The sequence below is a fragment of the Haliotis rubra genome, unplaced genomic scaffold, assembly GCF_003918875.1.
Source record: "Haliotis rubra isolate DU_JTF1 unplaced genomic scaffold, ASM391887v1 Scf157, whole genome shotgun sequence".
Lineage (NCBI taxonomy): Eukaryota > Metazoa > Mollusca > Gastropoda > Lepetellida > Haliotidae > Haliotis > Haliotis rubra.
The window spans coordinates 723,772-740,393 of NW_025765525.1; the positions used below are offsets into that span (position 1 = coordinate 723,772).

Sequence of the window (16,622 nt, forward strand, 5' to 3'; positions counted from 1 at the left end):
ATCCTGCGCCGCAGTGGTCGCTCGAGGTCGCCCACTACGAGGGGCATCTGCTACCGCATTCTGCCGGCGATATCTCTCCCAGAGCCGTGAAATGGTGCTTTGGTGAACATTCATGCGTCGGCCAACTGCACGTTGAGACTGGCCAGCTTCAAGCAAACCAATGGCGATATGACGGTTGGCTTCACTTAAACGTGGCATTTTGCGTTCGTCAACAATATTCCAAATACAGTGAATAATCGACAGACAGCGATCAACCTTTTATACCCATCATTGAGACTATCTGATCCCTAACTTTCACGTGCATTACATGTGAATTGTGTATTCTGTGACACTACAGGCCGAAATTGAAAATCATGCTGTTAAATACGGGTATTTTACGGATGGTGCGTTTTGTTGTGATGTTTCAAAACATAAACACCATAGGACTCATAAACAGAGCAAAACCTTTTGTAAAATGAATCACGTTTTAATTCATTGCTACATGATATTGCTATTTTCATGATGCGTTTCTTTTTTGGGAGAGTATATATTAAGCGGTATGCGTGCGGATGAGTGCGAGCTTCTGTGAGATACCAGCTATGAATGTTTGTATAATAGTTTTAGGTATGTATCATCAAGATTATCTCTCTTGCCTGCCCCTTGCTATTAATAGGTGACGTCGTTTTTATATCAATGTTTTATATGATGTTAACACGAAATAGGACTTTTCCATTGCATTAGTGGTATGTCAGATGACCGGGATAGAATTTGTCTTCAACAACCCATGCTTGGTTTAAGAGGCAACTGACAGGATTGAGTGGTCAGTCTCGCTGACTTGGTTGACACAGCTCACTGTATCCCATTTACGTAGATCGATGCTCATACTGTTGATCACTAGATTGTCTTGTCAAGACTTCTTTTTCGTTTTTATTGAATCGACGAGATACAGATAAGGTTTGATTCACATAAAATTAAACGTGCAGACAAAAGGAGTTTGAAAAGAGAAAGACAGCGGTATAGACCCAGGGTGCAGAAGGGTTTTACTCACATGGGGACAGAGAAGTCCATTTCATACGAAATTTTTCATCATTTTCGCCGAAAATATGTTTTTCTAGTTTGAAATGGTATTTTATGAAAGTCATATCTTGTTTTGTTAATATATTTCTTGATAATGATAAAAGATGGTTAATCAGGACAGGTGTCCTCCCAGCAGGAAATGTTCAACATTTATACTTAGATTACGGCTGGTTTTGTATCGATAACACTCAACAAATGTAGAGAGAAGGTGTTTTGTTTTTTCACCGAAATAGAATAAATGTTCTAAAATTTCTGTTTCTTTATTGCAGAGGATACAGGCATTATTATCACTGATACCTATCTTAAACAGAAATAGAATAAATGTTCTAAAGTTTCTGTTTCTTTATTGCAGTGGGTACAGTCATTATCATCACTGGTACCTGTCTTAAACAGAGATGACTTAGTGATAACTATTCGATGAATCAGTTTATACTGAAAATTCCTGGGATATTCTCTATGGTAGTTTTATTTATCAATGCAAAACAGTCACTAAGATAGTCATCTGCTAGAGTAATATTAAGGTCAAGACTTGATTATTTTACAGACCGTCGCCATATAGCTGGAATACTGCCGGGTGCAGAGTTAAACTACCACCAACCAACCAATCTAACAAAGACAATAATTATCGAATGTCGAGCCATGGCAAGCGACAAAACTGTATTCACGAGGAAGAGATAAACCGCCCTTCCTCGTCAGGAGATTACTGTTTATTGACCCATCATCAAATTTTTAACATACGAAACTAAAATTATTCTTTCATTCACCCTTTATGAGAGAGGCGAGGACGCGTTTTGTCGCGTGTGAAACGGCCCCAAATTCCGGGGCACGAAACGGCACCAAAACCCATAGATTTTACCAAAGCACAAAATGTTTTCGCGATGGGCAAATAGTTCGATTAGAACAACTCTATTTCTGGGAATATGAAACAAAATGTTCACCACAATACAAAATGTTTTCGCGATAGTCAAATGGTTCGATTAGAACAAATCTATTTCTGGGAATATGAAATAAAATGTTCCAAAATTAGGCATTAAGCATTATTTTAGTTTAATTTATTATCAACATTAAGCATTTCAAAGTAGAAGATGCAGGTGGTAAGAAGGCAGACACGGGCAGTTTACTCCAAACCGTTGACGAGCAAGCCAAGCTGTCGCCATTGCGTCAGGTTAGGTTGACGTCATTACAAAATGGAAATGCTGAAAAGCCAGTGATTTCTACAGCGCTAACTCCAAGTAATGGCAAAGAATGATTCTACAAGAAGTGAAAGTTATTGAGCAAAGCAATGTTATGTGAACAAATGTGTTTAAATAACAGTCAATGTCAGATGTAAACATTGGAATGTCCGTGACCTTGACCTTGATACATTCAGTGTTCGTGAAGCGTGAAGTTATGGGACAGACTGCCAGTTAATGTTCACAAGTGTATGGAAACCAAAACAATACGATCTGTGCTGGGAAAAGGAATTATAGTGGTGCACTCTTATTCTGAATCGGACGATGTCTCTTGGGTATATCGGAGTTTGGAAGGGATTTTGTTCATTGTCAGACGGGACAGATATGTCCATGTTATTTTGACGGGAAAAAGACAGTGTGTACATCTGCATTTGTGTTTTGTGTTTAATGAAGAGGATTGCACAACCATGTCATGTTGTTGTATCGATGAAGAAGGGCGGAAGCCACGTTCGAATTAAGAGCGGCAGTGGTACCGCCGGTGAAGTTCCTGGTTAGAAATGATCTTCAACAACCCATGCTTGTCGTAAGAGGCAACTAACAGGATTGGGTGGTCAGGCTCGCTGACTTGGTTGACATATGTTATCGTATCCCCATTACGTAGATCGATGCTCATACTTGTTGATCACTAGATTGTCTTGTCAAGACTTCTTTTTCGTTTTTATTGAATCGACGAGATACAGATAAGGTTTGATTCACATAAAATTAAACGTGCAGACAAAAGGAGTTTGAAAAGAGAAAGACAGCGGTATAGACCCAGGGTGCAGAAGGGTTTTACTCACATGGGGACAGAGAAGTCCATTTCATACGAAATTTTTCATCATTTTCGCCGAAAATATGTTTTTCTAGTTTGAAATGGTATTTTATGAAAGTCATATCTTGTTTTGTTAATATATTTCTTGATAATGATAAAAGATGGTTAATCAGGACAGGTGTCTCTGGTCCTCCCAGCAGGAAATGTTCAACATTTATACTTAGATTACGGCTGGTTTTGTATCGATAACACTCAACAAATGTAGAGAGAAGGTGTTTTGTTTTTTCACCGAAATAGAATAAATGTTCTAAAATTTCTGTTTCTTTATTGCAGAGGATACAGGCATTATTATCACTGATACGTATCTTAAACAGAAATAGAATAAATGTTCTAAAGTTTCTGTTTCTTTATTGCAGTGGGTACAGTCATTATCATCACTGGTACCTGTCTTAAACAGAGATGACTTAGTGATAACTATTCGATGAATCAGTTTATACTGAAAATTCCTGGGATATTCTCTATGGTAGTTTTATTTATCAATGCAAAACAGTCACTAAGATAGTCATCTGCTAGAGTAATATTAAGGTCAAGACTTGATTATTTTACAGACCGTCGCCATATAGCTGGAATACTGCCGGGTGCAGAGTTAAACTACCACCAACCAACCAATCTAACAAAGACAATAATTATCGAATGTCGAGCCATGGCAAGCGACAAAACTGTATTCACGAGGAAGAGATAAACCGCCCTTCCTCGTCAGGAGATTACTGTTTATTGACCCATCATCAAATTTTAACATACGAAACTAAAATTATTCTTTCATTCACCCTTTATGAGAGAGGCGAGGACGCGTTTTGTCGCGTGTGAAACGGCCCCAAATTCCGGGGCACGAAACGGCACCAAAACCCATAGATTTTACCAAAGCACAAAATGTTTTCGCGATAGGCAAATAGTTCGATTAGAACAAATCTATTTCTGGGAATATGAAACAAAATGTTCTACAATACAAAATGTTTTCGCGATAGTCAAATAGTTCGATTAGAACAAATCTATTTCTGGGAATATGAAATAAAATGTTCCAAAATTAGGCATTAAGCATTATTTTAGTTTAATTTATTATCAACATTAAGCATTTCAAAGTAGAAGATGCAGGTGGTAAGAAGGCAGACACGGGCAGTTTACTCCAAACCGTTGACGAGCAAGCCAAGCTGTCGCCATTGCGTCAGGTTAGGTTGACGTCATTACAAAATGGAAATGCTGAAAAGCCAGTGATTTCTAAAGCGCTAACTCCAAGTAATGGCAAAGAATGATTCTACAAGAAGTGAAAGTTATTGAGCAAGCAATGTTATGTGAACAAATGTGTTTAAATAACAGTCAATGTCAGATGTAAACATTGGAATGTCCGTGACCTTGACCTTGATACATTCAGTGTTCGTGAAGCGTGAAGTTATGGGACAGACTGCCAGTTAATGTTCACAAGTGTATGGAAACCAAAACAATACGATCTGTGCTGGGAAAAGGAATTATAGTGGTGCACTCTTATTCTGAATCGGACGATGTCTCTTGGGTATATCGGAGTTTGGAAGGGATTTTGTTCATTGTCAGACGGGACAGATATGTCCATGTTATTTTGACGGGAAAAGACAGTGTGTACATCTGCATTTGTGTTTTTGTGTTTAATGAAGAGGATTGCACAACCATGTCATGTTGTTGTATCGATGAAGAAGGGCGGAAGCCACGTTCGAATTAAGAGCGGCAGTGGTACCGCCGGTGAAGTTCCTGGTTAGAAATGATCTTCAGCAACCCATGCTTGTCGTAAGAGGCGACTAACGGGATCGGGTGGTCAGGCTTGCTGACTTGGTTGACATATGTTATCGTATCCCCATTGTGTATATCGATGCTCACATTGTTGATCACTGGATTGTCTGGTCCAGACTCGATTATTTACAGACCGCCGCCGGCCGCCGTATAGCTTGAATATTGCTGAGTGCGGCGTAAAACTGAACTCATTCACTCACGTGTGTTCATGGACATAAGCGACAGGAATTTGGCTTCCGTCGATTGGCATGTAAGAGTTACTTGAATGATATTTTTATATATTACTTGTGTTTGATTTGGAAGTGGGAATGTTGCCATGTTTGTTTTCATTTCTTGACGATGTAGACGATTATTGTTTTAAGATATCTTATGAACTTACGTTTTTGTTTGTGTACCAAAAGCGTTGATATCAGTTAGTTGTTGTATGGCTGTTGTTGCCAACACTGCGTCACATATATGAAAAACATGGCTGTAGATGTGAACCCGTGAAGGTCCAGGTTAGAATTGATGCTTGTCGTAAGAGGCGACTAACGGGATCGGGTGGTCAGGCTCGCTAACTCGGTTGACACATGTTATCGTATCCCAGTTGCGTAGATCGATGTTAATTCTGTTGATCCCTGGATTGTCATATAGCTGGAATATTGCTGAGTGCGTCGTACAACTTAACTCACTCACTCACTGGAGATGTGTGTAATACCTCCTTGGAGGATCGTGCTTTTACGTAGTGATGTGAAAATTCAAAAGATTAACTTCCCTTTTTGTGTGAGTTCATTGAAGTATGAACCTGAATAGCATCAGGACAAACTGCATTACCAACTCACAGACGGAAACGCATTCACCGTAACGTTTGACCCGAAGCGGCTCGTCGGAACCGACAGCGCTCGTTTATGAAATAACAATCTACATCGGGTTGATATGTATCTTCATTACCATGTAACTACTCTCGCATCTAAGTATCTCGCATGTGTCTCTGTAAGACTACATGTTATTAGTGTCAATACACACCTTTGAAAGTCAGATCCATTCATGGCTGATTGAAGTTTTAAAAAAGAGAACATTATATTTGAATGACGTTTTTAAAAAGAATGAGTGAGTATGGTTTTACGCCGCTTTTAGCAATATTCCAGCAATATCACGGCGGGGGACACCAGAAATGGGCTTAACACATTGTGCCCATGTGGGGAATCAAACATGGGCCTTCGGCGTGACGGGTGAACACTTTAACCACTAGGCTTCCCTAGTACAGGGACCATTATGTTTAAATGAAGGTTTAGAAAAGAGAACATTATGTATAAATGAAGTTTTGGAAAAGAGACCATTATGTTTAAATGAAGTTTTAGAAAAGAGACCATTATGTTTAAATGAATTTTTAGAAAAGAGAATATTATGTTTTTAATGAAGTTTGAAACGACGACAATATTATGTTTAAGTGAAGTTTGAAAAAAAGACGATTATGTTTGAATGAAGCTTTAGAAAAGAGACCATGTTGTTAAAATGAAGTTTTAACAAAGAGAACATTCTGTTTAAACAAAGCCCCGGAAGTCAGCATTGCTGGTTTAGGTTAGATATATATATAGATGCCACGGCAAGTGCACTTCAAGTTAACTGTTCCCCGTCGGTTATCGGTAGATAATGTCTGAATGAAAACATGTGGTCCCGAAACACGCAATGCCCAATATCAGGTTGCCAAATGGATGTGATTTACAGTCAACGTTTTACAGTGGAATATATTAACATGTACACGTATGTTATATTTTGTTATATTATAATTATGCGACATTTGGCTAATTTTGGTTATTTTATCAACAAGCAAATCTAATTTAAAATACTAATGTTGTAAATCATGTAATATCAATGTCATTTTCTCAATCATTCAATCATGATTTATATTGTGATTTTGTCATATATTCAGTGACAATATCGGAAGTGCAACAAACTATCTATCTGCAGGAAACAGATTTTCTCAGGATCCCCTGCTCAAGCTTCGAATCAAGGACTGATGTGCGTTTCGTAAACGTACCTACACAACTACTATCTTATTTTAAACACCTAACAGCAGCCCTATGTGAATTAGTTATATCCAAGTATACGAGTATATGTATATTCCGTGAACGTCAGACATAAAATCTAATGTTTGTGCCGCTTTTCTTGTTGTTCATGAAGTTGAACCGCAGAGAATTAGATCGCCAGCATGTTCAGCTGGTATCAATGCAACAAAAACCCTCATAATTCCATAATAAATACCTGCAAGATGGACTGCACGCTTTCAACCCCTCATTAAATTACATTTGTGATGCCATTCCATTGTCTGCTCGCTCCATTATGTTTCAGGAATGGAGTGATGTGTACCAGTTTCAATTGCAAGCCTTTCATAGTTCGTACTCTTTGCATTACATTTGGCTCATACAGTATTTTGAATGTATTTTGAGTTGGGTAATATCCTCGTAACTCACCATTCCTTAAAAGTTATGTGTCTCGGGCCCTTTGAGACTTCGGTTCCATTATTTTTAAGGAATAGAGAGTCACTCCGACATTACCCTCTACGGAATGAACCGCTCAGAGACACTGGTGACACGGATGCAAGGAAGATCGCCGTCACCCTGCCCCACCGGTGGGACACACAACAAACTCAGTCAATGTCCATGAGGACACGTGGTTCAAGTCACAAGGGGGCTTATATGTGACATCATGTTTGTAATCGGTACATGAAATCTGGAAATGCTATCATCAAGTCCAGACAAAACCTTTTGTAATCCCAGGTCCCGAACGCTCGCAACCCAAGCAAACAACCCCGCTACCCAACCAAACCTTGAGTTTCGGAGTCAGTCGTAGTGAGTGAGCAATATTCCAGCAATATACACCAGAAAAGGGCTCCGCATCATTGTACCCATGTGGGGAATCGAACCCGGGTCTTCGGCGTGACGAGCGAACGCTTTAACCACAAGGCTACTGTCCTTGAGTATATATATTGACACATACACATTTTCACAACAATGCAGCTTCGGGCTCATGGAACATAAACAAACATCGAGGGCACATCAGCCCATGTCCCCCTCGAGACCAGCGAACAACGTATTTATCTTATCGAATACCTCAATGGTAATTTTGAACTGTTTGAAGCACTGGTATCATAGTGTGGAGTACAAGACAAGAAAAACAAATTTAGAGTTATCTCCCTTCCATCGATTTGCATTCGCAAAATATCGGTAATGTCCGTACATCAAACGTGATTCAATGTTACTCGAGATGAAGAATTACTACTACAAAGTACCACACGAGTTCGACATTCCCAGCGAGGTACATAGAAAATGTTACTCACTTGTAAGCGGGGTACATTGAAAATAATAGAAGAGCGCTCAGCCAATCAGAAAACGACATTTATGCGTGTGGCAAGATAATAATGCTTCAGTATCCTCAATCCACCACTATATCTGCCTCCCCACGTCAACTTGCTCAATGAGAAATTGACTCTGTGTCAGTTTTCGTTGTACACGAACACTATCCATAACATTATATTATGCCCAATAGATTTCAAACGTCCAGGACACAAGATATATGTTGTATGATTACAAACATTTCCGATACCATTTCGTCATGATTGGAATATGTGTAAATTATCACTTGCATAAGTCATTTGCATCACTTTCAAACCCTATTGAAATAGTTGAGGCATAATCATTTATGTTAATTTAAGACATGTTTAAATCCATTAACATAAACTGCATTTATTCCGTTGTCTTCAAGCACCATTTAGAGTGAGTGAGTTTAATTTTACGCCGCATTTCGCAATATTCAAGCAATATCACGGCGGGGGACACCAAAAATGGGCTTCAAACATTTTACACCTGGGGGGAATCGAACCCGTGTCTTTGGCGTGAAGAGCGAACGTTTTACTACTAGGGTACCCCAAAGCCCCATCACCGTTATGGAAATACTTCATGATATAACCACACATTCCAAACAGTCGAAATACACAGGTAGCTGCTCATGTCAATATCATTTTCCATATGTGAAGTCGCCTATGGGCATAGAATCAAACCATTTCAAAGATGAGGGAATACATGGATATGCACTATTTCTTGCAGTGTTATATAATAAAAGTATGGAAAAGGACCCACCGTGGGTATTACCATGTTTTGACAGAACTGGGTGCCGTTGTACAAAACAACCTTAGCGCTAAGGCTACCTTAAGTCTATGTTAAAGAATGGGTGTTACGGTCACCTTTAGACATCTGAGCAAATCATTTGACTTGGTGTGAATTGTACTTGCCTCAAATACTTTAAAATCATTTGTGAAATAACGTATCAGTTTCAACTGTGTATACGAGTGGTAGAGTTGTGTGCATTTGGCATGCCTAAACCTAAGGCCATGAGTTCGAATCCCGGACGCAAGATGAATTGGGCTTCTTACTTGTTCGATTTACTTCGTAAACATTTAAAGATCTGCAAAATTGGAGGCTTTCATTGAAAGTGAAGCTAAGCGGTTGTATGACTGTATGACAAATGCAAAAGCTGTGTTTCCATGGCAACACGGTTGTGTTAGTGTTTATTTAGAATAGAGTGAGTGACTTTTGTTTTACGCCGCACTCAGCAATATTCCAGCTATACGGCGGCGGTCTGTAAATAATCGAGTCTGGACCAGACAATCCAGTAAACAACAGCATTGGGATACTGGATGAGTGAGTGAGTTTAGTTTTACGCCGCACTGAGCAATATTCTAGCGGTCTGTAAATAACCGAGTCTGGACGAGACAATCCAGTGATCAACAGCAGGAGCATCGATCTACGCAAATGGGATACGATGACATGTGTCTACCAAGTCAGGGAGCCTGACCACGCGATCCCGTCAGTAGCCTCTTACGACAAGCATGGGCTACTGAAGATCAATTCTAATCCGGATCTTCACGGGTCGATTTGGAATAGAAATATCAGTAAGGACTGACTGACTGAGTTTAGTTTTACGCCGCTTTTAGCAATATTCCAGCAATATCACGGCGGGGGACACCAGAAATGGGCTTAACACATTGTGCCCATGTGGGGAATCGAACCCGGGTCTTTGGCGTGACGAGCCAACGCTTTAACCACTAGGCTACCCCACCGCCCCTATCAGTAAGGATAAGTAATGAGTACATGTACATCAATTTTCAGAATCACCACTCTCCCTTATCTTTCAAATGTTGTATGTAGTTTGAAATGATAAATGCTTTTGCTCGATTTAAACCAACAGCGAAATGATTCCCGTCAAAGCTTCGGACACCGCGTGTAAGATTATACAGGTCTAGATACAACGCACCATGACGCTGTACGAAGCTGGCCATCTTGTTATTGAACGTTGCTCTTTGCGCCCGTAATAAGTTTGGGACTGCCTTCATCAAGGCTCCGAAATCACTCAGGCCAGTGAAGAGGAACCGTGGCCATAGAGCACCGCGCTGATTGAGGAAGTCGAAGGCTGGTTGGAGATATTCCTGCACAGCGGTGTAATTTGTTTGCACGTGAAGGGCTATACCGTTGATAATTATGGTTCGTTTGACGTTTGTGATGTTCCTGACCAGATCAAGAAGTTTGCCAGTATGTTCCAGAGTTTCGTGAGGAACCCGCCTGATGGAGACACGCCCGCCACACACGGTAGGACTTTGGTCCAAGACAGGCCTGCAGGCAACTGCGCCGAACATTCTAAGATCAGTGCACTTCATATGCCACTCTGAAAAGAAACACGATACCACAAGCTACATTTTTGCTATATGTTTTAGTCGAAATGCGCATACCACAAGCCGCTTATAACGAACTGACGCATAAACCGAACTGTTCATTAGTCCTGACCACTTGAATTGCTATATGTTTTTTGGAGTCGAAATATATATATATAATAAGGTGGGTTTTATGCCAAAATATTGTCCAAAATGTCTGACATTGTACCTTTAAAGTAATTATGAACCATCTGGTATTATACAAATATTCATAAATTGTAATCCTTTATTATATTGTCTGTCTGTGGCAAATATACATCTATTATACAACCAGACATTAATTTCTGTAGTATTATCCATCCTTATACAACCCTGTTATTCATGTTCATCTGTGGTAAATATGGTATTTACACCTTGCTAAATATCATTTATTTCTGGTATTTACACCTGGCTATGGTAGGATCTGGGTACGGAGGTCCCAGCAGTAGCTACACCTGCACTTATCAACGCTCCGTGCAACACAATGGTTGTTATAGCAACACGGTGTTTTACCAATAGGACTGCAGACCGCGCGCCAGTGGGTGGCAGCTCGATTTGCGTCGTATGTATAATTCTACATTTACCGTCGCTTCTTTCCAATGTGCTTGGTATTGGGGCTCGGTCTTGTAAAACAGAATGATAGAACTGTTCCAGTTCCAGCACCCGCGTTGCATTGGGTGGTCGCTTTACCCATCGACCTATGGAGACCTGTTCCAAAAAATTAGGACATTTCATGGATACTTTTGTTGCTGGAACTGGCACCGGCACCGGCACCGGCACCGACATCAATGCCCGGATATTCTTTTTCCAACTTCCGGTAACTTCGAAGTTGTTGGTTAGGTACAGCACGTGTCCGGTAAAAAGGAGTCCCGTGAGAAATATAAGAGACCAGGGGTCCCGCAAGAGACGCCTATACCAACATTTGCCCATATCGCTCTTGTGGAGAAACACCCCAGTCTTCGCTGTAACAATTGAACTTTCACTTAAGCTCCATCTGAGCAACCAATAGCTTGTATCAATAGCCAAATATATGACTTGGCAGTTAATGTTCAACAATTACTTCGGAGTTAATGTTCATCCAGGACGTTCCTGTTGTTCAGGAAAGGTTGCTTTGTTGTAGATGCTCAACACTTGTGTCAACGTTTACGTCGTCTAGGAAACTGGTTTGACGAAAATGGAAACTTTGTCGTAGGTTTCAACACTCACGTATGGTCACCTGTTGGTTGAAAGGAATTACAAATCAATTTCGGACCAGTCGATTCAAGAAAAAGCATAGATTCGACATATATCAAAGCATATATAATTATTGTATTAGAGTTATTGAGTAAGTTGGTTTTTACGCCATTTTAGCCTACTTTCAAGGCGGGAGACTCAAGTTCTACACACATTGTACCCATGTGAGGAATCGAACCCGGTTCTTCGGCGTGAAGAGCGAACTCTTTAACCACAAGGCTACCCCACCGGCTCTGCATTGTATAAGGCGTTGGTGATGTAGGATGTTTGGACATTACAATATTCGAGTGAGTGAGTTTAGTTTTACGCCGCACTCAGCAATATTCCAGCTATATGGCGGCGGTCTGTAAATAATCGAGTCTGGATCAGACAATCCAGTGATCAACAGCATGAACATCGGTCTGCGCAATTGAGACGCAATTGAGAACCGATGATATGTGTTAACCAAGTCAGAGAGCCTGACCACCCGATCCTGTTAGTCGCCTCTTATGACAAGCATAGTCGCCTTTGTTGCAAGCATTGGTTGCTGAAGACCTATTCTACCCCGGATCTTCACGGGTCACAATATTCGAGAGATAATCGATTGACGATACAGTGAATCAACCTTTTGTGGAAGGAACCGTTCCCAGTGAAAGCATGAAATCTAACCTTCCTGGGTTGTGTAAAACTGATGAAACAACTTTTGAATAAGATTCGAATGCGTCTTTCAACAATACCTCAAATGGTGTGGAATGTGAACACAAAGAGCTTGATTTGTTTGAATATTGCTCGATATAAAGGGACTCATTCTGATTCATCCTCATATGACGTCGGTTTCTTTATTCACTTGTCTCGTCAGTTTCCAGTTCATGTGGGTAAATCGGCTATGATTCATTCTGATATGACGCTGGTTTCTGCGATGCAATGGCCTCTGTCAGTTTCCAGTTCATGTGGGTAAATCGGCTATGATTTATCCTAATATGACGTCGGTTTCTGTATTCACTGGTCCCGTCAGTTTCCAGTTCATGTGGGTAAATCGGCTATGATTCATCCTAATATGACGTCGGTTTCTGTATTCACTGGTCCCGTCAGTTTCCAGTTCATGTGGGTAAATCGGCTATGATTCATCCTAATATGACGTCGGTTTCTGTATTCACTGGTCCCGTCAGTTTCCAGTTCATGTGGGTAAATCGGCTATGATTCATCCTAATATGACGTCGGTTTCTGTATTCACTGGTCCCGTCAGTTTCCAGTTCATGTGGGTAAATCGGCTATGATTCATCCTAATATGACGTCGATTTCTGTATTCACTGGTCCCGTCAGTTTCCAGTTCATGTGGGTAAATCGGCTATGATTCATCCTAATATGACGTCGGTTTCTGTATTCACTGGTCCCGTCAGTTTCCAGTTCATTAGGCAAAACCTAAATTTGTTCCCAAAATTACTGTGGTTTAATGTTTCTAATTCAAGGATAAACTGTTATTGACACGCACAAATGTGTCCGTTAAGATCAGTGTGCGAAAGCCACTGGCCTGCTAGCCCGTGGATACTAAAACTGCAATCGGGGCAGTAAATCTTCACGGTCACTGGCTCGACTGGTTAGTTAATTATCCCTTGGTCATTTCGTAAATATATCACTCTCTCCGACTTGTTAAGTTATAATACACTTTTAAATCATGCAAAATTATGGCCTGATAAAATGTTCATCATATATTAGCAGTTTAAAGAAGAAACCCTTGTCGACATTTACATTTCGAGCTAGTGAATTATTTGTCGGCTAGTAACTTTCAGGCATAGCTAGCCTGACTAGCTAGCAAAATTTGGAAACCGTATACCATACCATATGTACCAGTATATCATAAAACACATGCTTTTAGACTGTGTGGATTCTGCATTGATACGTCAAACATATTTCAATGTTTCTACTTCATGACAATTTCTCAATGTTTACTCAATTTCATGGCTAAAGGATTTTTCATTTTTGAAATTTGATCTTTATGACAAGATAAACCTTTCAGCAAAATAGTCAGTCTTTGATTTGTCCATGATATATCATATGACTCATACTTTATAGGAACATCTATTATGTATACATGCTGAAATTCATAGCCACTGATTCTCGCCGAGAATAGCTGGAAATTGCTGATGCGGCGCTAGACAATATTCATTCATTTCTTGAATGACCGGGGCGGTGGGGTAGCCTAGTGGTTAAAGCGTTGGCTCGTCACGCCGAAGGCGATGGTTCGATTCCCCACATGGGTACAATGTGTGAAGCCCATTTTTCTAGTGTCCCCCGCCGCGATATTGCTGGAATATTGCTAAAAGCGGCGAAAAGCCAAACTCACTCACTTACAAATGAGGGGCGTTGGGGTAGCATAGTGGTTAAAGCGTTGGCTCGTCACGCCGAAGGCGATGGTTCGATTCCTCACATGGGTACAATGTGTGAAGCCCATTTTCTAGTGTCCCCCGCCGCGATATTGCTGGAATATTGCTAAAAGCGGCGAAAAGCCAAACTCACTCACTTACACATGTTAACTGCCTGCCTGTCTACATTGCCGAATGTGTTGAAGTTAAGCTGACTACTCACATAGACGCCCTGAATTGCCTACTGCACTGTGCCTGCTAACCCAGCTGTTGGACCTCCTACGACGGAAGCCAGAAAACGAATGAAGCAAGTGTTCAACGTAATTGCAAGTTTACGTTGAAATCAATAATTGTATTATAAATCTCTCGCTTTGATTACGCACTTTATGATATACATATACGTCTATCATGGTTATACAGTGAAATTGCTGTCATGCACTCTCTCCATCATACGTATGTTCGAACAAGGGGTACATGCAGCCAAAAGGGGCGGTGGGGTAGCCTTGTGGTTAAAGCGTTCGCTCGTCACGCCAAAGACCCGGGTTCGATTCCCCACATGGGTACAACGTGTGAAGCCCATTTCTGGTGTCCCCCGCCGTGATATTGCTGGAATATTGCTAAAAGCGGCATAAAACTTAACTCACTCACTCACATGCAGCCAAACGGCCTAAGGCGAAGCAATCGCCGTGCAGAGTTGCGTCCCTTCGATATGTAAGGATTCGATAGTCGAAGGTTCGAATCCCAGGATATTCCGGTTATTATCATTGGTTTACCATGATTGTGCCGGAACTTGTGGCCTCGTTCAAATGGCAAATGCGTTTAACGTTCGTGGCAAATGGCAAATGCGTTTAACGTTCGTCTCTTAGTGTTTACCTTTAGGCAGGGATAATCTTCGTGTTCTATTCTCCCTGATTTAGGGAACCGTTATATAACAGAACATACTGCTCAAACGAGGGTAATACCAATACCGCTTACCTCAACAAAGACTAGGTCACTACGTTCCCTAGCTAAGCACAACAAACTTCCTCGTGAAGATCCAAGTTAGAATTGATCTTCAGCAACCCATGCTCTTCGTAAGAGGCGACTAACGGGATCGGGTGATCAAGCTCGTTGACTTGGTTGGCACATGTCATCGTATCAATTGGTAAACGTACACCAATTGTGAAGATCGATGCTCACGCTGTTGATCACTGGATTGTCTGCTCCAGACTTGATAATTTACACACCGCTGGAATATTGCTGAGTGCGGCGTTAAACATCAATTAAAAAACAACACACACAGAGAGACTTACCCAAGCGGAATATAAACTTAAAACTTGTTTTAAAACAATGCTACCGTGCAAACCTTGACGGTTGTTAAGGACATTTTCCCTTGTCAGTTGGGTACGGGCGTATTCCCTTGACCTTTGTTAAGGACATTTTCCCTTGTCAGTTAAGTACGGGCGTATTCAATTGTCCGTTGGTACGGGCATATTGCCTTGACCGTTGTTGAGGACCTATTATCTTGACCATTGTTAAGGACCTATTCAATTGTCAGTTGTTAAGGACCTATTCCCTTGACCGTTGTTAACGACCTATTCCCTTGACCATTGTAAAGGACCTGTTCCCTTGTCCGTTGGCACGGGAAGTAGTCCCTTAATTACCCGCCGTTACATGTTTTTGCCCTTGACCTTTGTTTTTCCATTGTTGTGTACTAGATCCCAAAAGTCCTTAAAATCCCTACAAAGATATATCTATATATTTACCACCTAAGTCCATGCTGCCAAACATTAACCATGATCCTTAATACAGTCTCGGAAAGGAATTCTTAATATTCAAATCGTGTATTTGTTACAAGCATATTTAATACCGTGAGGATTAAAAAAAACCCAAGGATTAGTATGACTTTCAATTATGACAAAATTAATGAAAATCGTAATATTTGGCATGGGGTACATGTGGAGTGAGTGAGTGAGTATGGTTTAACGCCGCTTTTAGAAATATTCCACCAAAATGAATGGGATTCACACATTGTACCTATGTGGGGAATCGAACTCGGGTCTTCGGCGTGACGAGCAGATGCTTTAACCACTAGGCTACCTCACCGCCCCATGGGGTGGATGTACTTACTAAGGAAAATATTTGTGAAACATTTGACTTTCTCGGAGAAAGCATCATGCAGCATACGCGTATATTAGGGTAGGACATTTTGGCAATAAGTTAACATCCCAAAGGGCCCAAAATGTACTCCCCTTCTTGCAGATTTTGCAATTGATACTTAATAGCTCAGCGTAATTTCTGCATTGACTGGCAAATATCAAAACGAGGGAATTTGACCAAGACGTTTTACAGAATCTTCAGTGATACAGGTGGTCAGTTGTGGTAAATTTTCTATTCCCTATTTACACCCAGCCATAAAGATTCATAGCGAACAAAAAGTCTCCGTGAGGGTGTAGGTATATGACAAAAGGGTCGATGACTTCATA

General features: G+C 40.7%; 1 protein-coding gene across 1 annotated transcript; it reads right to left on the bottom strand.

Moving 5' to 3' along the window:
• Positions 1 to 9,966: 9,966 nt before the first annotated feature.
• Positions 9,967 to 15,035, bottom strand: LOC124271027. Its single transcript, XM_046706088.1, has 2 exons — positions 15,031 to 15,035; positions 9,967 to 10,557 (listed from the first exon to the last, which is right to left on the bottom strand). The coding sequence occupies exon 2, from the start codon at positions 10,547 to 10,549 to the stop codon at positions 10,007 to 10,009; it is 543 nt and encodes a 180-aa protein (XP_046562044.1). The 5' UTR covers positions 10,550 to 10,557; positions 15,031 to 15,035; the 3' UTR covers positions 9,967 to 10,006.
• Positions 15,036 to 16,622: the final 1,587 nt, after the last annotated feature.

Coding starts and splice junctions, on each gene's coding strand:
- LOC124271027 (XM_046706088.1), bottom strand. CDS start 10,549: ATGAAGTGCACTGATCTTAGAATGTTCGGCGCAGTTGCCTGCAGGCCT.